Here is a 20,758-nt window from a genome sequence, read left to right on the forward strand (position 1 = left end):
TTCTCTCAGCTCTGCGACATCTAAAGGACTTCATAGTTGCATTCAACTCTGTAGAGAGCATGCCTATCACTGAATATCATGTACCATCGCTGCCGCAGCTACCAACTGGCAACAACCACAGTAACTTTGTCCAGGCTCTCCAAGCTCCCAAGGCTGACCTGCAAGTTTTTCTTACAACAGTCTGAAATGCTACAGGACTGCACCGTGATCAGCTGTAGGCGGGTTCACAATGTCTCAAGAGTGCGTTTCGACCGCCTTTGAAACCATTCGCGCCAAGATCCCTGACAATCCATCACTTAGTAATAAGATCCGACTCGGATACTCGTGTTCTTCGCAAGTCTATCTCGATTCAGTTACGCCCGTGACCCCTTGGTATTGCATTTAGGCTTCCTAGTCTGTTCGCCTAGAATTAGATACTGCCGCACATTAATGTACACACACGTTGTTTAGCGGATTGCCTCGTTGCAGACGCACTGTTTTTACCAAGGAGCTAGGATTATCCTTGCTCGACTTTTGGTGGTGATGAGTCTTTATGATTCTGGAAGCTGCCTGTGGCAAGTGAGAGCAGTTAATTACTTTGACTGTCAAAGAAGTAGAACAAAAGGATATGAAGAAAGCAAAGACCTGACGCGACGGTCACGGGACCCGTTTCCTTTTGTAAGGTGGTTCTTTCCTCGAGGCTTGATAGCGGCAATTGTTCCTGCCTCACAAACCGCGTCTTTCTCTCTGACCACCACGAGGCTTTCTACTACTCTAGTCACCGTTCACAACAGCGAACTCCTTTCATGGCACCAGCTTGCGCACCGCTCTGTTATTTTGGAGACAGGAAAGTCCGCTCACGACCGGTCATGTCCAATTTTCTGAATTAAATCCTATCTCTAGACTTTACTTTACTACCTTCCCCTACCCCGCACCATCTCCCCAATCTCTCAATAGCACAGCCTCGAACTCAGGAAATGCACCAAGGATTCGCCCCCAACCTCACATGGGTGCACCACTTGGTCCTTCAGCCCCCTCCCCGGACGATGACGCAATTTACTACTACTTTACGATTGATGACCAATTGCTCTACACCTCATTTTATCAGGATTGGGGCCCGCTAAACCTCGCAATGGTCTACAAAGCGTGCCTCTTAATTCACGGCCTTTTGAAGGTACGCGTCCAATTCTCCTCGATCGTTTGCACGCGATCATGATCGCCACAGGATGAAGATCTCAGCGCACACCGTCTCGTTCTCTATTCCTCGGATGATCCACGTCGTAAAGCTAATGCTGCTTTGTTGATGGCCCTGTACATGGTATGACCTGTCATCTTACAAAATCCTACCGTATTCACCTCCTTTCAGTTGATCGTCCATAATTACACTCCATGGCGCTGCTTCCAACCCATAAGCGAACTAGAGTTCATGTCCTTCAGAGACGCAGGACGTGGCCCTTCAACCTTCAACCTTAGCATTCACGACTGTTTGTGGGGTTTCTGGAAAGGAATACAAAACCGCCTTATCGACCTGGATACTTTCGACCTCCAAGACTACGAGTTCTATGAAAAGGTCGAGAATGGTGACTGGAACTGGATAACACCCAACTTCATCGCATTTGCTTCACCTAGAGATTATGCGTGGACAAAACAGAGGAATGAAATCGAGACTGCCACTGCTATTGCAGTTCCTGCATCCCCTGTGCGACCCGGTGTGGCTTCACCACCAAAGTCGCCTCGCAAACTTGCTCTACAACGTAAACTTAATTCCGCTTTCTGCAATTGCCTCGATTATTTTGAGAAGCATAAAGTCGACCTGGTCGTTCGTCTCAATGCAGAGCTCTACGATAAACAGCTATTTTTGGATCGTGGAATCAAACATCTCGATCTTTGTTTCGAAGATGGGTCAAACCCGTCAGACGAAATCGTTCGCACTTTCATTGATGTGGCAGACGCCGTCATCGAGGGCGGTGGGGTCGTTGCTGTACATGTGGGTTATTTCATATGTATTTTTGCTTCTGTTCTAACATGTATATATGATACTCAGTGCAAAGCGGGGCTCGGTCGCACCGGATGCCTCATTGGAGCATATCTTATCTGGAAGTATGGCTTCACAGCATCGGAGGCGATTGCGTTTATGCGCATTGTCAGGCCAGGTTGTGTTGTTGGTCCACAGCAACATTACATGCACCAGATGCAGCTTCAATGGGCCAAGTGGGCCGCTGCAGATGAGATACGACGTGTACAGGCAGCTGCAGTCGCAGCCACCGCACATGTTGTGACTCCTGCTACACCTCCTGCGGAACAAGACGAAGTCATGCACGAAACCAGGTCGTTGACGCCACCCGCAGCACCTCTACCCCTACCACCTGTCACTCCCGGTCGTGCTGTCATAGCTGCAAGGGACGCGTGAGACGCCTCCTCCCGGACAGCCACGCAAGACGCCTATGGCAAAACGAGTCGCTATTGAATCGGACGAAGAAGATGTGGAGATGGATGATACCCTTCCTGCTCTTGGAGCAGCACCACCCGTTGCCCGGCCTCGCGCTAGGACAACGACTCGAGTCTCGGGCGCAAGAGGTACAGCGTCCGAACAACGCCCGACGCGGGTGTTACGGTCATCCGCGACAAGCGTACATCAGAAGACTACTGCCGCCAGGAGCAGTCGAGCGGCGGCTCCACCTCCTAACAAGATACCCCGATTGGCTGGAGGTTCAGCGGCCCGGAGTACCGCCGCCGCAAGAGGGCCTGGTGCCCCATCAGCGCGCCGTGTACCCCAACCCCCTTCACCTACCCCTTCACGATTACCGACGCTCACCAAGAAACATAACCCTGTACCTGCGCTGGCAGAACTACCAACCACGCGGTCAGGCAAACCTGAATCCTGGATGAAGGCAGGAGCATCTGCCATCGTCATGCCTCCTTCCAAGTCTTCACAACGCCCTGGTCCACGGCCCGTTAGACGGAGAAGAAGCAGTTTTAGCGCTGCAGATGTCGTTGCATAGACACCATACCATTGAACCTGTCGCAAGCTATATCCTTGCTTTGTTGCGTTCATATTCAATCAGTTCTCGCACTTTTATTATTGACAATGATCATTTCCATTTTTCTTCTGTATTTAATGGTGAAATTTTCTCTGGCGTTGTATAGGCTCAGTACTCAGTATCTGCACTGTCCACACTACCCCCAAATCATCCATCCATCGAGCATTCATATCGTGTAGCTTTGATCTCATTTACCTTTCCGTGCCACTTGTCTTACAAGAAGGCACTATGGAATGATATGCGAGAGCAGGCGATCTCGTTTAAGACATCCTGCCTGTTAACAGCGTGAATGAAGATTCTATTGGTACAATTATAACTTCTTTTGCCTCTCTCCCGCGTCATGAAGACGGTAGTGCCGAGTACTTGTGAACACACTCCAGGAAGAACTTCATGTCTTCTGGATCAACCCCTGGTGTGATGCCATGACCCAAATTCGCAATCCAAGCTTTGCATGCACCGCCCCTGGCATCATGGAACGCACTGCACATCCTCTTTACCTCGCGCTCGATGGCCTCTCTGCCGCCATAGAGCACCACGGGATCGAGGTTGCCTTGCAGAGTGATGGTTCTACCATCAATGATACCATCGGTGACCTTGGCAACATCCCGAGGGTCGAGCGTCCAGTCGAGACCGATGGTGTCGTATCCTGCGCTTGCAGCGAGGGATGGGGATGCGCCTTTTGCAAACAAGGTGAGAGGGACGACAGGAAGTTGCCGGACCTTGAGACCCTCACGGACTTCGTCCGCGATACGCTTCAAATATGGCAGAGAAAACGTAGAAAAGTCGTACGGCGACAAATCTCCAGCATTCGAATCGAATACCTGCAGGAGCTGTTGGTAGTCATTGTTCAGCTTCTGTGATCCGATACGCGATGAGACAGACGTAGACGAACCTGTGCGCCAGCGTTAACCTGCCCGATGAGATACTGCACACAGATGTCTGTGATGCGCTCAAGGAGCTGTTTTGAAGCCTCAGGGTACTTAAAGAGCCATGTCTTTGATTTTTGACGCGTCTGGCTCCCACCGCCCTCGATCATGTACATCATAAGTGTCCACGGCGCCCCGCTGAAGCCGATGAGGGGAACCTGGCCTGCAAGGGTCTTCCGCGTGAGGGTGAGTGCCTCGAATACATATCCGAGCTCTTTCTCTACATCTACCTCCCGGGGCAGCTTCTCGACGTCCGCAGGCGTGTTCAAGGGATCAGTGAAGTGCGGGCCCGGGTTCATAATCACTTCCATACCCATGGCCTGCGGTACTACGAGGATATCGGAGAAGATGATGGCTGCATCGAGAAGGCCGGCGTACCGCCGGATAGGCTGCATGGTGATCTCTGTTGCGAGAGTAGGCGAGCGGCATATCTCGAAGAACTCATGGGTTTCACGAGTTTTTCGGAACTCTGGTGTAGGTTATGGTGGATCGGATGGAGAGGTTATCTAGACGACGTACCTGGGAGATATCTCCCTGCTTGGCGCATGACCCATACAGGTGCCCGCTCTGTCTGCTCGCCGCGAGCTGCGCGGAGGAGCAGGTCGTTTGTTAGAGTCGGAAATTCTTGTGTCATTTTGATGATCAGGTGAAAAAATGACTTTTGTACGCGCCAGATGCCAGCGAATGTGGTTTGTGATGAAAATAAGGAGGCCCAGTTAATTCGTTTAGGTTTGGGTGCGGTACTATCCTTGATCATGAACTTCTAGATTCTGCTTATGTCCGAATCGGGGTCTTTATTTCTGGGAGTCCTTCTCACCTTCACCGTCATCTCGTTATCTCTCAGCGCCTAGTATGCGCCCTTTGTATTATGACCATCACCAATCCGACCCAATTAATAGACGAGTAAGTCACTTTGTATACTACCGGGATAATCCTTAAGAGCCACACCACAGATTCAAAAAATCGGGCGAATTTGACCGTCTGAGACGTGATCTCCTATCACATTTTCAGCGCAGTGTGAGTTATCATCCAATACATACGTGGCACAACCGCTTACCCTACCTACAGGAACGCACCGAGGCCTTTAAGTCTCGTGTCGATGATATAGCCCGACAAAGGCTATCTTCTGACCCAAAATTGATATCCATGCCCAATGATGCTATCCAGCGTGAGCTGTTAGGGGAAATCGACCGGTTCGTCCGCTCATCTCCACTTGGTCAGTACTGATGGCCAGGCCTACTTTTCTCAGCTATCCTATTGTCGAGCGAGCGGTAGTCGATGCTCCTTTATTATCTGATCCATCATTCATCGCCGGCATACGTGCTTCACTGGAACGTACCATGTCGGCAGGCAGAAGCGAAGAAAAGAACAATGCTACTCCAAGTGAGCATTTACATGTGTGCTTTGATGGTTGCTTTCAATTCTTGACTGGGATGCTAGGCCAATCGACGCCAAACCTGCAACCATGTGATTCGGGCAATCCCAATTTCAATGCAGCCATTCCCCAACTAAATGACGCTCTGACACCTTCGGCGGTCCAGAAAGAGTGAATTTGACCATTGCAGTCCTGGCATCTCTATATATAGTCTGACTGGACACTCTACAAGGTTTGACTACGCCCTCTGCGCAAGGTAATGTGCTCATACCGCCAACTGCAAGCTATTTATTTATCCCTTCTTGACTTATTTATTCATTACAAGGAAATATTTGCAGTTGGGAGACTAACAATTCAAGAAAAGTCAATGATAGAATTAGCTAAGCTTCAAGACGATGATAGGCGAGTATTTCTTATATCGTTGTTGTGAGGAAGCGCGCATACTGTGGTCCGGTAGGATATCAAAAGACAAACAGGATTGAGCTCAGCATGTTAACGCCGCAGTTAGTCCACTTCCACGGAAAGAATTGAGAAAATCGTTGGGACCAAGCAGGCTAATCTGTAATGGTTCTACCTTTGCTTGGAGATCGGTACGTCGACAACACATTGATGAGATGTAAGTTGTCTTGAATGGTGCTCGCCATGATGAAGTGTGCGCATGAAGTTCCTATGAGACACGAGGCTTGAAAATAAGGGAGATGCCCGCACCTCTGAACGCGACGTACCATGAGCTCGGAATAGCAAATGACTTAATTACTGAGTACGGAATTGGTACTGAATATGTTGAGCAAACACGCAGTGAATGTTAATCAACATGCATAAAAAGACTTGATGTAAACAGTATGTAAACAGATGTAATAAATGCGAGGTGTTAGAATTTGGAGAGATCTTCATTGCAGAAAGTCGTGCGATGCCTCTTATGTGGTCGTTCAACAATATTAATGATATACCATGCCAGTAGCCAGGATAGAACCTGATGCATGGGCATATGGACCTATCGAATTTGTGTCGATTTGCATGCCTTGCATTATAAAATATCAAGCGTATAATGGAGGTTTTCATGGTTTCGCCGAGCAGTGTGATAGCACCGTTATCGCACGCTGTATTTTATGATGATGGAATGAAGTCAGCATTGACAACAAGATATGACAGCAAGGCCTACAATCGCGAAGTAGGTCGTGTCACATCACTAGGACCCTGGAGTTCCATGTTCGGTCGCTTGGCGACACTTACGATATAGATTTACAACGCGTTCGCACTGAATCAGATGAAAAGTTTCCAAGCCTCAACACTTCGAAAAACCGGATTGGATTGGAAGATGAAGGGGAAGGGATGTGGACCGCGGTAGAGTCCAGAAGCATCAGACTAATATTTCCGTCCTACACGCTCGAACGAGCAACGAGGAAGATAAAAAAAATCGATGGCACTCGAAAGTTCTGACATTCACGAAGCTCGCGGCTCCGCAGTTGAAAGTTTGAGAGATGAACATTCGCGATGCTAGTAAGATGGGTCTCTCAGCACGACAAGTCTGTCGCGAGCTGTTGGTGATGTAGCCAGAAGTAGCCGCCATGAAGGTGCCAATCAATGAATAGATAGCCAAAATATCTGGGTGTGCTCTTGACTATGGGCGAGAGGTACCATACAGGCTTATTGTCAGGAAGCGTCTTTCATGCCAGAGTGTGCACTGTCAACATGGAACAAGAAAACGTGTGCGATTGTATCGCGATGTGATATCGCCCACAGCAAGTACTTTCATCAGCTTTGTAATTCATCTTCACATACTTAATAATTAACGTCCTGCTCAATGAGCGCGGTGGCTCTTGAAGAGCGAGGCTTAATGGAACACTTGAATGGTTTGGGGTGGCTAGAAGGGCATACATCGGATCAGCGCCGGACAGGATCAGATATATAACATACCTGATTGTGCCTGACAATGGATCAACCTCAGGGATGATCTCAATACCGTTCTCGACGGCCTTCGAGATATCGAACACGGCTAGTGACATCGCAGCGGATATCCAGACAGAGGCTTCAGCGAGGTGAATACCTGTAAACAAAAATCAACTGAACGTCAGAATACAGTTTGGGAATCGGGCATACCTGGACAAATACTGCAGAGCAGAAAGTTAGCATGGCGCAAAAACCTGCTGCATGCTTACCGTCTTCCAAAGCCGAAGCAGATCGTGCGTGGATCTGTCTCAGGCTCCTTGCCTAAAAAGCGTTCAGGATTGAATTGCGAAGGGTTAGCATATCTCTTCGGGTCATTCAGCATGAACCTGCCATTATATTTTGTTCAAACATCGAATATGGGAAAAAGAATGTACTGACCAGATGTTAGTCATGACCATGGAACCTTTTGGGATGTAGTACCCGTCATGGATGTCGTCCTCAGAGACGCAGTGGGGAAAACCTGACATTGAAATACCGCTCGGCAACTAAATAATGCGTTAAATGAAAAACACACACCGGTAGGAATAACAGAATGCCATCGTAGGGTCTCTTTAACGAGCGCTTCGATGTAGGGGAGAGTGTCTTGGTCGGCGAAGGAGGGAAGACGATCAGGACCGATGACAGCATCTATTTCAGCCTGAGCCTTCTTCTGCACGTCAGGGAACAGCGTCATAGCTAGGAAGAACGCATTGATAGTAGCAACAGTCTGGGGGGAAAGTGTGGCGCTCTCAGAAGATGATTGTCAGAAATATAGAGCGAGGGACCAACTGTGTCAAAAGCGCCAGCGTATAGGGTTGCAGAAGACCATTTCACACTGTGCTCGTCTTCCGCTGACAAACTACCGCCTCTCAACAGATTCGAGGTGAAAGACTCCGGGGCAGTGCCAGCAGCCTGTGAAAGTCAAACTTCAACGCACACTCGTAGAATTGTAAATGATTGTCACCATCTGATCCACGACGAACTTGTGCGGTGCAGAAATCAATTCTTCAAGGTCGTCGTGCCACTCGCGGGCCAGACGCTTGAAGTCAGCACCAGGAAACCATTCGGGGACCTTGACCACTAAAATGGTGAGACCACTTGAAGCAGATATATGAATGCTATGGCTTACAGAATGGCACGACATCAGCCATGAAAGCGCCAGGAGCGGTGGCACGCGACCACTCGTCCATAACGCGGTCTGCAAGGTCAACGAAGGGATCGTCGTTCTCTTTCACCTCATACCCATGAGAGATGCGCAGAATCACAGCGCCAGCGGTGCTATGAAAATCAAGATCATGTCGATGCAATGATAAATGATACGTACTGTCGAACATGCGCCTGCAGTTGATCGGGTTTCGCGAACAGACGCTTGAGGAATCGGTGAGTCTCGACCTCCTCGACCTGGCTGTATACGCCCACAGCGACGCGGGTGCCAATGACGCTGTGGAAGTTTTTGCGGTACCGGCGTAAACGGTCGCCGTAAGGGAGGAGAGGCATAACGTTTTTGTAACCAATGAGTTCACCACCAACAGGCAACACAGGACGGTCAGAGTAAGCAGTGCCCTTGTTGTCCAGCATGTCCATCGCGATCTTGACAGAGTTCACTACTACGATGTGTTGACCCAGGACCTTGATATGCGAAATGACACCTGTCGACAAGACGTTGAAATGTAAGATTGTGTGAAATAAGAGACACTCACCATACTTTTCGCCCCACTCTGTGAAGGTGAGCCAGGGCTTTATGTGGGGCATGTCCAGGACGTTCCCAATGATAGGCCACCCTGGAGGACCAGGGGGATATGGAGGGTTCTTCTTGTTGAAGACTTGCTTAAGCAAATATACTCCGACACAAGCAAGGCATAGGTCGAGCGCAGTGACGTTGGTGAGAGCCAACATGATCTAGTACTAGGAGAGGAAGATCAACTCGAAAGTGGGGTTGTAGTAGAGCTTGCAGGATGAAATCAAAGAAGTCCTATACTGACCACCTTATTTATAGCTCTTGGGCCCGTCACGAGGCTGCCCTATCTGAACAAAGAGGCCACCCCGGAGGATCAGGGGGATACGGAGGGTTCTGCTTGTTGAACACCTGCTTAAGCAGATATACTCCGAGACAGGCAAGACATAGGTCGAGCGCAGTGATGTTGGTGAGGGCCAACATGATATGTGACTAGGTGAGGACGATCAACTCGAGAGCGGGGTTGTAGTGAAACTTGAAGGATCAGATGAGAGGAGAGTCATGTTCATTATCTGAACAACACTGGTAGGGCATTGCTCGCCGCCATTAGGCCCACTTCGGAAGGCTAACTTGAATAGTCCGGTGATGAGTGACTTGTTATCAGTCCGAGATTGTTCGCCTCCGTGCAGCAAGGTACCCTGCTCGGAGTGTTACATAATAAGTTCTCCAATATGCGTCTGATGCGTTCTATCAAGTGTATCGTGGCTAATACAAGCAGGGGCCCATGTTTTGGTATACCCACTTTCGGGCGTGGCCTGCAAGTCTCAGCCAATTAAAATTATCGATCATCTGAGTTGAGGGTTTCCGAGGTCTACATATACAGCCGAATAGTAGTCAGGGGGCTATATTTATGTATCCGCACTGAGGTAGCCACCGTGTTGACCTCTGGTGGCTTGTTCCCACGCCCAACAACACCACCAAATATGCGCCGGTGGTGACCTCAGATTGGCAGCAATACATCCAGCCCCACGCCCGATCATGTACTTTCACCATCGAAGACATCGGACGGAATGGAAAATCCCCTCATGAAGAGGGGTGCCCAAGCTCTCGATCACTCCCATCGACCCTCCGCACCTCAACACATCACCACTACAGCCCCAACTTCTGCCGGTCAGTAACAGTACCATTATGGAACGAGAAGTGAGCATGATGATTGAGATACCTTATGAGGCCAACGACCTGTGAGTTCTGACTTCTGATGCACGGGCCTCCCAAGTTGTGGATTGCCCTCTTTCCAACTGAACATGCACATTGCAGACAGGACAAGCGGCGCGAGGATCTTGTTGCGATGGTCCAGCGCCAGCACGAATGCTGGCCATTCAAAGAGGGCAAGAGGCGCTTCACCTCGAAGACGAACATGGCGCACATGCGTGCTGTCCTCCTCAACCCAGCATATGGCTTTACCAGGCCTCGAGCCGCTGCTTCCAAACAGGTCGCAGCTCAGTGCAGCAATGCTGTGTCTGCGGATGGGCCGATTCCACCACCACCACCACCAGTGCTATCATCGGCACCTTCTCCACCTCCACCACCAGTGCTGTCATCGGCACCTTCTTCACCTCCAACTCTGCCGCCACCTTCACCTCCGGCACTGCCATCTCTGCAACCTACCGCTATTGAAACTGAGGATCCGGTGGGGACCGAGCTCGAACATGGTACCGAGATGGACTTTGGTAGCTGCGCCCTGCCAGGTTCGTCTCCATCTCAAGCCATTTGCTACTACTGCTGACTCCTTCCCCAGACTCCATGGACTCATCTGGCCAGGCTGCAGGCAGAGCGACTGGTGAGAATGAGATGGCCATGCAGGTATGGCCTTTGTCATTGCCGAGGAGAACCAATGACCTCCGTTCACAGGACGTGGATCTCTATGTGGACTTTATGCATCCTAGTGCTGACCTTGAGCGCTTTGTGTACTCGGTCGCTCTTGAGCAGGTTGGTGCACTGAATGACCTGACGGGTGAGTGGCAAGGAAGCACGATGCAGCTCATCGAACGGCTGCATGAGAAAGCGCCTGGTATTGAAGGTAAGCCCTTTTGACTGCTCCAGCTGGTATTATAACTGTGCTTGCCAGATGCCTTGGAGATCACGTACCCAGATCCAGCTCACCCTGAGTATTTGCGGCGGCTTGTGTCTGCTGCTGCAGGTGGACTGCTGCATTCGACCCCAGATGCTCCCAGCATCCATATCCCAGCGGACAACGTTCTGACACTGCACGTCAGGTTTGGGCAGGTGAGGTCTTTTCATTCTCGTGTTGGGTCATCCACCAGTTCACAGCTAAGTTTGGATCATTCAGATGAGGGCAGCTGCCACTGCTCCAGGCGCTGCTCCCGCTCCTGCTCCAGGTGCTGCTCATGGCCAGCACTGCGCCACTGCATCTGGCTCCCACGCATCTCAGTCCCGCACTGCCACAGCATGGCTTGCTGAGAAGGCGCAGGAGGAGCCTGGGTATGCTGCCTTCAAGGCTGGCCAGCACTGCATCCAACCCAACGCAGCCATTGTGGCGTCATGGCAGTTTGCTGTGCAATTCTGTGAAAGGTACAGCCAGAAGCCATGTCCTGTCAGCGTGAGTACTGCATTGTCTCTTCAGTCCCTTACTGAGGGTATCCACTAGGAACCGAGTGACAGCTGCCAGTCTTGGAGCCTTGCGAGAGGACCGCGCATCAAGAAAAAAGATGTGCAGGATGCCCTTGGGGTGGGATCAACGTGGATGGCTGAAGCGCAGCAGGCAGTGCACATCTTGCGGCAATATGGTGAAGGGGGAAGCTCACCCAGGCAGGCTGTGATAGCCAAGTGTGCTTCGACCAGCGAGAAGGCTAGTGCACAAGATCTTCTGGGCTATCTGCGCATGCAATGATAGGCAATTCATTATAGTGTAACTTACTCACAATGATAATGACAACGGTGATGGCTTGACTGCATCTGCCTGTGTATCCTCACCTGCAGCGAGTCAATCATGTTTGAGCAGTGCATCCTCACCTGCAGTGAGTCGCTCGCGTTTATGTTGTGCCATTCTTATGCGCGTGCGACACGTTCCGTCTCAATTCCGGCTCCCGTTTATTGTGAGTGATATCTATTTATCTACAGTGCATGTGTCTGACACATTCTTTTTCTCGCCCAAAGACGCCGATGCAAGTATCCCATCCCATTCCTGTCACGCCCAGCATCCACAACTAACTATAACCATTCAACAGATCGTCTGCGTGCGTGGTGCATTCCATTTCAACCACGCCATGGGTTTCAACGCTGCTACCATCTCTAGCCATGACGACACTTTCGACCTTGAACGCTGGAGGAAAATTTCAAACCATGGGTTTCGACGCTGCTACCATCTCTAGCCATGACAAAGCATCCACAACTAACTATAACCATTCAACAGATTGTCTGCGCACATGGCACGTTCCATTTCAACCACGCCATGGGTTTCGACGCTGCTACCATCTCTAACCATGGGTTTCGATGCTGCTACCATCTCTAGCCATGACAATGCTTTCAACCTTGAACACTGGAGGAAAAATTTCAAACCATGGGTTTCGACGCTGCTACCCTCTCTAGCCATGACAACGGTTAATTTGGCTAAGAAGATGCATTTCATGTGAAAGGATTTGGAAGTACAATTTGCGTAACGCTTTTGATGAATGACTCAGTTGGATGTGTGTAGGATATAGCACCGCAGTTTTTGTTTGAACAAAAATAATGAATTTGTGGTCTTGCAGACCTGGACTCGGACTGAATCAAAGGTTAGCACACCCCTCAGCTCGCTGCTGCCTCCCATACCTGTACCCACCAATCAAGGATAATGCAAAGCAGCTGCAAGGACAGCCTGAAAGCCAGCCCCACGATCCTTCTGTAGATAGTCACAGAAGGCTCGTACCTTGCCCATGAATGCAGAAGTGTTCTCATACTTCTCAACCAGGAATCTCAGCGCAAGGGAGACATTCCAGTTCGGCTTTGCTGACAGCTGCTCTACAAGGGAGACAACCTTGGAGCGCCTTGCAGCCTCAGTTTTGAGGCCACCTTCATTGCGTCGCCACTTTGCACCCCACCGGTCCTTTAGCTCTCGTGTCGAAAGATGGCCATTCAGGCCATTGACATACTCAGTCCAGATGTCTGTGATGGCATCCACAGGCTGGTAACGGTACCTTGGGAGCCAGTCTCCGTTCTTCCACTCCCACTCATGAGCGTCGAGCTTGGCCCGCCCATACTTGGCAAGAAGGGCTGCCCATTTCTCTGACTGTGGATCGGAGGGTGAGGTGTCAATGGCCGATGGCTGGTCAGCGCCAAAGGAGGGGAGCGCCAAGTTGGGACGGCTGACTGTGGGAACCAAAGTGCTGGTGCTCATGTTTGTGGTGGGTGCGCCTGAGATGTTGATGGTAAAATTAGGCATGGTAGTGTGGGGAAAAGAGGGGACGGTCTGAAGGCAGAGGGAGGGGAGTGAAGGCGGTCCAGTGATTTGGTGAGTGGGTGCTGGGATGGCTGTGGCAGCTACAAATTTTTCCCGAGTCATGAGCGCATCATTCAAGGAAGAATAGCTTACCTGTCTGCACAGCTGCCTTGTGGCTCCTTCTCCGCCACCCATGAGAGCTGCCTGCAGTGAGCTCTGCGAGCAGGGCACTCTGGGTTTCCATGTGCTGCCGAACCTCTGCCCGTAGGGCTTCATTCTCTGCACGCTGAGCTTGCTGATCCAGTGTCATGTTTGTGATGAGGCCCTTGAGGCTGCACACAAGATGCTGAGGCAGGTTATGAAAGGCCATCCTGGCCTGCTCCTCTGCCTGTGCGACTGCCTGGATAGCTTCGTGGGCATAGTCCCGGAAGCACTGCGTGTTGAAGGGCTTGAAGCGAAACATCTGAATTTCAGGGTGTTTGGTGTAGAGGAGTGCAGGATCCTGAAGAAGGACCAGTCGGAACCACAGCAACACAGAGAGGAACTGGCGGAGGGCAATGTCCATGGCAAGCGGTGAGCGTTGACTGCGGTCTTTGAGGTCTTGCTGTGCCTGCTCAACAAATGGAAAAATCTCCTCCATCAGTGCAAGCGGTGGAACTGCAAGTAAGTCATGCATTAGAGGATGCGCTGCAGGCCTTGTGGGTGCTCTCACCAATACTGTTCCTGGGCAGGGTGTAATCCTCTGGGCACCGTTGTAGAAACAACAATACAATGAGGAACAAAAGAAGCTCCTGACTGTATCTGTAAAAGTTGTAAGGTCGCGCGCTGCCTAGTCTGCGTTACTTGAGAAGCAAGTGCGTTCGACCCTATAGGGGAAGTGAGTGCAGCAAGGATCTAGAAGTGTGCGCTTAAGCGAAGCGCGAGAAAGCGCAGGTGTGCGCAAGGTACAAAGGCGCGGGAACGCGCGCGCGTATTAGCGCGAAGCGCGGGAAAGCGCGCGCGCGTATGCGGAAATGAGAAACTAAGCTTAAGTAGTGATATAAAGCAAGATAAGAGATATAAGAGTGCAAAATGTAAAGGAATAGCTTTCTACTATATTCTGCTAAGTAGTAAGTGGGTAGTAACTAGTAAGTGAAAAGTAGGAAAAGTAGGTAAGTAATAGTATGTACTGCTGGCGCTTATATAGCGCGCCTAAGCGCGGTCATGCGGAGCCGAAGCGCTACCGAGTAGGTATGTAAGGATATATATGAGTGAGAAACTATGATAAAAATAAAGGTGGAACCATGCTAATAAAGGAAATGGAAATATACGTACTAGGAAGCTTGGTGGACAGTGGATGGATGCATCTGAATGGCTGGCGCTATAGGGCGCGCAAGCGCAGGAACGCGCGCGCGCGTATACATCGCGAAGCGCGGGAATGGTGCGCGCATGGCGCGCGTTGCGTGGGAAAGCTGCGCGTCATATAGAGATAGCTGTGGGTAGCGCACAGAATGACGCTGCGAGTTTGTGCTGTATACTTCCTAGTGAAACCTGCCATATCACACCATGAGACACACGAGTCTCTACACCGTGCATTAAACATGTCTGCACCAAGCAGTGCATCCAAAGGGAATGCACGGTCATAGACTGGATTGAACGAGCCATTGTCACTCCAGCCACCGAGTGCCTTGGTGCCATTCACACTGGCACCGTGTGCACGTGCTGTCTGCGCAGCATAGTGACGGCCAGCATGAGTCTTCTTTGTGATGTCAACATTGTTCTTCATGTGCATGGTCGTGATGTGATCGCGATGGTCTGATACAATGATTTTCATGTCAGCTGGGATCTGAGTTAGTCAAGGGCGCACCCACTGCAACTCACTTTCATAGGTCATTTCCTTGGTCGGGCTGCCTGTGTAAAAGACATGGTATTCATACCACTCCCGGCAGCCATACTCGCCATAGTTCTGGTTGGCAAAGTCAGGGGCAAAGTCAGGAGGGGCGCAGTTGAGGATGTGGAAGTGTGCGAAAAAAAGGAATGCAAGCGCGCCGACGGGGCAGAGCTCAGCATGGACATGTCGTATGGCCCCATGCTCATCAACGCGGCCTGTTTGGTTGTGTTTCGCATTGTCCACCAGTGCAGCGAGGACCTGCACAAGAGAGTGAGGAAGGAGCAGGCATCGATATTGAAACTGAGCGCACGCACCTGGATCTCATTGTTTTGGTCCAGTGGAACGGTCGCTGGGAAGAGGTCTGACCACTCCAGCATACGGCAGCCCTCCCCTCGAAAGGCTGTTGCAGCTGATACCAGCAGCATCGCACGATCACGGATCCCAACAAAGACATATTGTGGCCCTGAGAAGTCTGTGAGGCACCAGAGAGAGCAATGGATGAGCTCGGCCTTGGTGTATGTGTCTGATCAATGGTTACTGTCAGCGGCAGGCAGGGATGCAGCGACCGACACTCACCAGAACTTGTGCCAGCAGCCTTCACTGTCTGTGACTTCTCAACTCTCTTCGGCTCATGGTGCCTTGATGCTGACTCGAACGCACGTATACGTGGATCCCTGCGCAGGCTGACGTGTGTCTCATGCTCGCGTGGGTAAGAGTGTGAGTGGTTGAGGCGGTACTTCTCAAGAGCATTGATAACCTGTGCAACGTGAGATTTCCCGAGGGATGAGCCTTGGATTAAGTCTTTGCTCCCGCGCTTGTACTGAGCATTAGAAAGAGGCGTCAGAAGAGAATTTGAACTGATATGAATCAGACGGTTACCTTCTCGCGTGTGGTCTCATGGTGGAGAAACATCGACGCCTTCGCAGCAGTCACAGGAAAGGCAGGAATCGGAACTCGTGTGCTGTCCACAGCAGCAGTGCGTGCTTGGTCTGCATCAAACCACACCTGATAGTTCTGAACTTGCCGTGGGTAGCTCTTTGCTGTGCCCTTCCCCTCAAGCTCCTTTTCTCCAATCCTCAGCCGCAGCTCATGGGATTCCCGCTCAAGCATGCTGAGCGAACGTTCCATGCGTGGGGAAACCGCCAGAGTGTTGAATGGCTCCATGCGCAGCTGCTTTGGACTTGGTGGAGGGAGGCAGGGGGGCGAAGATGTGCGGTGGATGCCATGAGTCGATGACATGGGTAAGCGCTGGTATGAATGATGGCAAAGGCTGGTAATGAAGTGCTTTTAAAGCAGCGGGCAGATTTGATTCAGCTCGGGTCCGTTAATTGCAATGTGGCAGCGCAGAGTAATTGACAGCGGTGCTGAGACAGGCAATAACCTGAAAGCCGCCAATGGAAAGCCACGCACGTAAGCATCGACACTCGGAACTAATGAAAAGGCAGGACCTACAGCCTAGTGCGTTAGTGCCGTCCCTTCCGTTCTTTTCCCATGTTGGATCGCTCACATGACTGTCCAACGGGTAACAAACGGCGTGGGTGGATTCACCTGCCAAGTACACTAGCAATCGCTCAGTTGAGTGCAGGACCATCAGCAATAAAAAATCTTAAACATTACCTTGAGAGTCGGACGTGCAGCAAAGTAGCACAAGAGAGGACAGAACGTGAGTCTTGCGACCGTGCATGGTGAAAGTCCACGGACGGAGAGGCTGAAGATGTTAAAACTATGAGAAATGTCAGAACGGAAAGAATGCAAGGTCTGGACAGATTGAAAGACACTTACTGGAGCATGTTTGGGTGCCAGGGACAGAACTTCAAGAAAGAAGAATAGGGCGGATGAAGAGAACGCGAGCCTTGGGACCGTCCGACCGTGGATGGTGAAAGTTGAAAGTCCATGGTATCAGTGCACTTGAGACTCTAAAAAAAGGTCAGAATGCAAGGAATGCAAGGACTGGAAGACACTTACCAAAGCATAGTATGCGATGCCCTTGCGCCCCAGGACAGAACCAAAAGAGTGAAGAATGTAACACTGTGAAGAATGGTCAAAGCGGAAAGGACGGCCAAAGTGAAAGGCACGTACCGGATTGAATGAAAGTAGACATTTCGGACCGCATGTAACACTGTGAAGAATGGTCAAAATGGAAGGGGCGGCCAAAGTGAAAGATGCGTACCGGATTGAATGGAAAGTAGATAGGTAGAAAAGAACAGACTGAAAAGAGCGAAAGATGGTGCTGACAACGCTAGCATTCGGAATGAAAGCATCGAACATTGGTTTGCATGGCGGACGTGGCACAACACACACCTGCACTGATTCCACCCCCCCAATGGCAACGGGGCGCGCCCAGATCTCACGTAGACCTTGGTACCTACCTTGGCGGTAGTGAGCGCGCCCGGGTCTCACGTAGACCCACCCTGCAAAGGGCCAAGAGCCAGGAGCGTCGTCAGCCGCCCATCAGTGCTTGCCACCACGCCAAACCAAGCAGCGTCCAAAGGGACAGAGGACCGAAAGGAACACAAAAAGAAAGGAACGGCACGAACGGACTGGCTGGGACGACGACAATGGTGGTGGCAGCGGCGCACACAAACGAGAGAGGGGCGAGATCGATCGGAGTTTGAAAAAATAAATTGGCTGCCGTTGATCGACTTGGCGCCGGCGACGAGCCGTGTACACAGTTGGTGACTCCGCTTAGGTTTGGCGGGGGTCACCAGCGAGGTCACCATGCCCAGGTGGTACCCGGGGGTATACTCTATATATTGTGTCACCTGAAGTCTGATGGAACCTATGGAACATTCATCTTAAACTAGAGTGCATCCGAACTGTGGAGCTCTTGCAACCTGCGATGCAGACTGTTCCACAACACCTTCGATCTCGTATGTCCCCTTCAACCATTGCATGATCCATGATCCATGATGTGCCGTTTTCGTTATTTGACGTTGTCCTCTTCTTTATCACGCTCCCCTTGAACCGTCTATCCTGCCGAACGGTTGTCAACAACACGTGCAGCGCAAGTGCAGTGTCGGAAGTTTTTATACGGCATTTTAATCCATTAAAATGACCTAACGACTAGGCCAATTATAATCCATTATTATATAACAGTCAGCATTTTATTACACATTTTGATGAATATTATAATAGATTGTAATGTGCATTTTTATGGTGTTCACCCAGTAATCGCAATGTAATCTAGTCATAATGGTGGTCGTAATGATTCCAAGGCACGTTAGAATAGGTTAGAATGCGGGAGCATTATAATGCCGGAACAAAGTCTCCGACAAGCATAACCCGACTCGCGTGGGCCTGCCTCAAAGGCTACGTTGGAAAGGATCCCCGAGACATCGACTTTATCTCTTTCGCGAAGCCCTTCCATTACGTCTGCAAGGCCAGTCTGATTAACCATTATCTATCTATCCCTTCTCTGAAGCGCTGACATGACGCTACTGCAAGGAGCGCACCACCATCTATATATGCTTGAGCTCTGTCTTCCGGGCAACAAATTCTATCCCAGAGCCCTCCACGAGCTTGCACAAGCAGTGGGGACGATGCTTCAAACAATGCAGTACCATTGATGACCTAAACGAGTGCATACAACATCATTGTGAATTTGTTTCTCTGTGCTCCGAGGGACATCCTTCACGTGAAACCTGCCTGAATAACATGCCTGCTCTGATCACTGAACCAACTCTCATAACCTCAACGAAGCCATCTCTTTGTACAAAGAAGCACTGCACCTGCGCCCTGTTCCTGTTGGGCACATATGTCATGATTTTCCATTGAACAACCTAAAACTCGTCCTCCTCAATCGTTTCAACCAACGCGGTGATGTTAACGACATCATCATCAGAACCTCAGCCTCCAGCTCGAGGCAGTGACATTACACCCGCCTGGGAATGCGTATCGTGATTTCATGTTCAACAACTTTCCTCTCGTGCTCAAAACTAGATAAACCAAATCGGAAGTGAGCGATGATCTCAACGAGGCCATCGACTTGTGCCATTCACTTCAATTAGAACAGCATGGCCATCTCAAAGTTCTCGCCATTTGAGCTCGGTGTTCTGTTCTCATTTCATGCAAACTCAGAGCAATGGAAATATTAAGGAGGCTATTAGAGTCACTAGGGAATTTGTAGTCACTGCACTTGGACAGATATGTCAGTTATATGCGGCTGAAGAATGCACATGTCTTATTACCAGATCAGCATTCAAAATTGCACATTATCTCTCACGTGACACGACACGCATCCGTTTCGCAGTTAGTTGATGTTTCAAACTTTCAATCACCCTTAGTGTCGATTCTGACCGATCACAAAATTTGTTCATGTTCTTGCCTTGTTCCTCGAAGTTGCAAATCCTTATTTTTACAAATTTGAACTTCATTCTGAATCCCTGACGCAAATTGAAAGTCCTAATGCATGCAGCATTTATGTTTGGCTCCAAGGCAAGTTGAACAGACCTGGAAATGCAACAGGTTACGTGTAGCCACAGCCGAATGCTACATGCGAAGTGGTTAGATTGTCTCAAGAACATCCAGGTTGGTTTGAATATGGCACCAACTGTGAAGGATCTAGTGTGGTACGTTTCGCATCGGGTTTCACTGAGCGGCAGAAGAGAGCGAGCAAGTGTGCATCACTTGGTGACTGATCCCTGGACAGAGGACTTGCGACATAGGAGGAAGGTGAAGCGTCGAGGTATGTACGTTAATAAAAACGTCAACTGCAGCATGCAATGCGGATCTCTAGGAGCGTGGTGCGTCAAGTTTTCATCAGTCACCTTGGGCCCTTACTATATTTTCGTATTTGCTCGTCAAGTCCCCAGGGGAAGGCAGCGAGGCAGAGATGCTGCTGAAGTTTATTTCGAAACAATGTGGGCATCAATTTGCCATCGACTACATAATCGTCAGAAGGAAAGTCGGGCTTCCTGCGATGCGTCCGACTTTGGTTTCTTCCAGTGCTCTATTTGCATGATGCATCAATTTATTTTCGTGGTACACCCGCTGAAAAGGGATGACCACCATCTACCCCACGGCCGAACTGCATCCATCACTTGTCTGTGCACACCCTGTGCATTCTCTACGTTCTCTGATCTTGGTCATCAGTCGGAGTTCTGGGGCGTCAATGTAGTCTCGAGCGTCGTTATAGTAGCTGGTTCATGCGAAATATAGACGACGCCCCAATCCACAGGCTACCGTATGAAAGCGTGAATCAACGGAAGAACTTTCAATTGGCATCAACTGCATGATGAATCCAGTGGTATGGTGTTGATGGTGTGCCTTGGTAGCTGTATGGCGTGGGTGAGTTTTTTCCTCAGACTTTGACTCTGATGGTGTGCCAACAGAACTTTACCACCGTCAATTACTGTGTATCTAAGTATCATTTTCTCCAATGCCCTCTCTCGACGCTCTCTTGATATAGGGGTGAGTTTGTTTGCTTCGTGTCGATCTCCCCTATGTTGACGGCCAGCTTTTCTGGCCTAGCGTCATGCCGATGCAATGTGAATTTGTTGAGTGACCTTGGTTGAACTATTATGCTC

The 20,758-nt window shown here is 50.1% G+C and overlaps 8 protein-coding genes across 8 annotated transcripts; 5 read left to right on the top strand and 3 right to left on the bottom strand.

The window, feature by feature from the left end:
- Nucleotides 1-683: 683 nt before the first annotated feature.
- F5891DRAFT_1169627 (tyrosine protein phosphatase) lies at nucleotides 684-2,981 on the top strand (the record flags this gene model as incomplete). The annotated part of the gene is made up of 6 exons (XM_041365491.1): nucleotides 684-826; nucleotides 883-1,153; nucleotides 1,205-1,297; nucleotides 1,346-1,966; nucleotides 2,024-2,357; nucleotides 2,380-2,981. The coding sequence occupies exons 1-6, from the start codon at nucleotides 786-788 to the stop codon at nucleotides 2,979-2,981; spliced, it is 1,962 nt and encodes a 653-aa protein (XP_041233081.1). The 5' UTR covers nucleotides 684-785.
- A 377-nt stretch (nucleotides 2,982-3,358) lies between these two features.
- On the bottom strand, nucleotides 3,359-4,580 carry F5891DRAFT_1181784 (Uroporphyrinogen decarboxylase; the record flags this gene model as incomplete). The annotated part of the gene is made up of 3 exons (XM_041366062.1): nucleotides 3,359-3,850; nucleotides 3,913-4,415; nucleotides 4,466-4,580. The coding sequence occupies 3 exons, from the start codon at nucleotides 4,578-4,580 to the stop codon at nucleotides 3,359-3,361; spliced, it is 1,110 nt and encodes a 369-aa protein (XP_041233082.1).
- Nucleotides 4,581-4,758: 178 nt separating this feature from the next.
- Nucleotides 4,759-5,805, top strand: F5891DRAFT_1002043 (uncharacterized protein). The gene is made up of 5 exons (XM_041360219.1): nucleotides 4,759-4,849; nucleotides 4,900-4,963; nucleotides 5,015-5,139; nucleotides 5,196-5,329; nucleotides 5,387-5,805. The coding sequence occupies exons 1-5, from the start codon at nucleotides 4,815-4,817 to the stop codon at nucleotides 5,494-5,496; spliced, it is 468 nt and encodes a 155-aa protein (XP_041233083.1). The 5' UTR covers nucleotides 4,759-4,814; the 3' UTR covers nucleotides 5,497-5,805.
- A 1,298-nt stretch (nucleotides 5,806-7,103) lies between these two features.
- F5891DRAFT_975194 (cytochrome P450) lies at nucleotides 7,104-9,146 on the bottom strand (the record flags this gene model as incomplete). The annotated part of the gene is made up of 11 exons (XM_041376490.1): nucleotides 7,104-7,185; nucleotides 7,239-7,368; nucleotides 7,422-7,432; nucleotides 7,481-7,597; nucleotides 7,650-7,731; nucleotides 7,788-7,977; nucleotides 8,040-8,162; nucleotides 8,188-8,330; nucleotides 8,380-8,528; nucleotides 8,575-8,899; nucleotides 8,951-9,146. The coding sequence occupies 11 exons, from the start codon at nucleotides 9,144-9,146 to the stop codon at nucleotides 7,104-7,106; spliced, it is 1,548 nt and encodes a 515-aa protein (XP_041233084.1).
- A 967-nt stretch (nucleotides 9,147-10,113) lies between these two features.
- On the top strand, nucleotides 10,114-11,836 carry F5891DRAFT_975195 (uncharacterized protein; the record flags this gene model as incomplete). Its single annotated transcript, XM_041376491.1, has 7 exons — nucleotides 10,114-10,166; nucleotides 10,243-10,673; nucleotides 10,724-10,788; nucleotides 10,837-11,005; nucleotides 11,054-11,211; nucleotides 11,276-11,545; nucleotides 11,594-11,836. The coding sequence occupies 7 exons, from the start codon at nucleotides 10,114-10,116 to the stop codon at nucleotides 11,834-11,836; spliced, it is 1,389 nt and encodes a 462-aa protein (XP_041233085.1).
- Nucleotides 11,837-16,736: 4,900 nt separating this feature from the next.
- On the bottom strand, nucleotides 16,737-17,501 carry F5891DRAFT_1181789 (uncharacterized protein; the record flags this gene model as incomplete). Its single annotated transcript, XM_041366063.1, has 6 exons — nucleotides 16,737-16,781; nucleotides 16,851-16,956; nucleotides 17,016-17,149; nucleotides 17,199-17,261; nucleotides 17,313-17,352; nucleotides 17,404-17,501. The coding sequence occupies 6 exons, from the start codon at nucleotides 17,499-17,501 to the stop codon at nucleotides 16,737-16,739; spliced, it is 486 nt and encodes a 161-aa protein (XP_041233086.1).
- A 1,412-nt stretch (nucleotides 17,502-18,913) lies between these two features.
- On the top strand, nucleotides 18,914-19,066 carry F5891DRAFT_932901 (uncharacterized protein; the record flags this gene model as incomplete). The annotated part of the gene is made up of 1 exon (XM_041373994.1): nucleotides 18,914-19,066. A coding segment is annotated over one exon (153 nt), but the record flags the coding sequence as incomplete, so codon positions are not given.
- Nucleotides 19,067-19,517: 451 nt separating this feature from the next.
- F5891DRAFT_374729 (uncharacterized protein) lies at nucleotides 19,518-20,491 on the top strand. The gene has a single exon (XM_041371617.1). It carries the CDS (start codon nucleotides 19,689-19,691, stop codon nucleotides 20,388-20,390), a length of 702 nt encoding a protein of 233 aa, XP_041233088.1. The 5' UTR covers nucleotides 19,518-19,688; the 3' UTR covers nucleotides 20,391-20,491.
- The last annotated feature ends 267 nt before the right edge of the window (nucleotides 20,492-20,758 follow it).

Source organism: Suillus fuscotomentosus (genome assembly GCF_016647785.1).
Source record: "Suillus fuscotomentosus strain FC203 chromosome Unknown F5891scaffold_3, whole genome shotgun sequence".
Lineage (NCBI taxonomy): Eukaryota > Fungi > Basidiomycota > Agaricomycetes > Boletales > Suillaceae > Suillus > Suillus fuscotomentosus.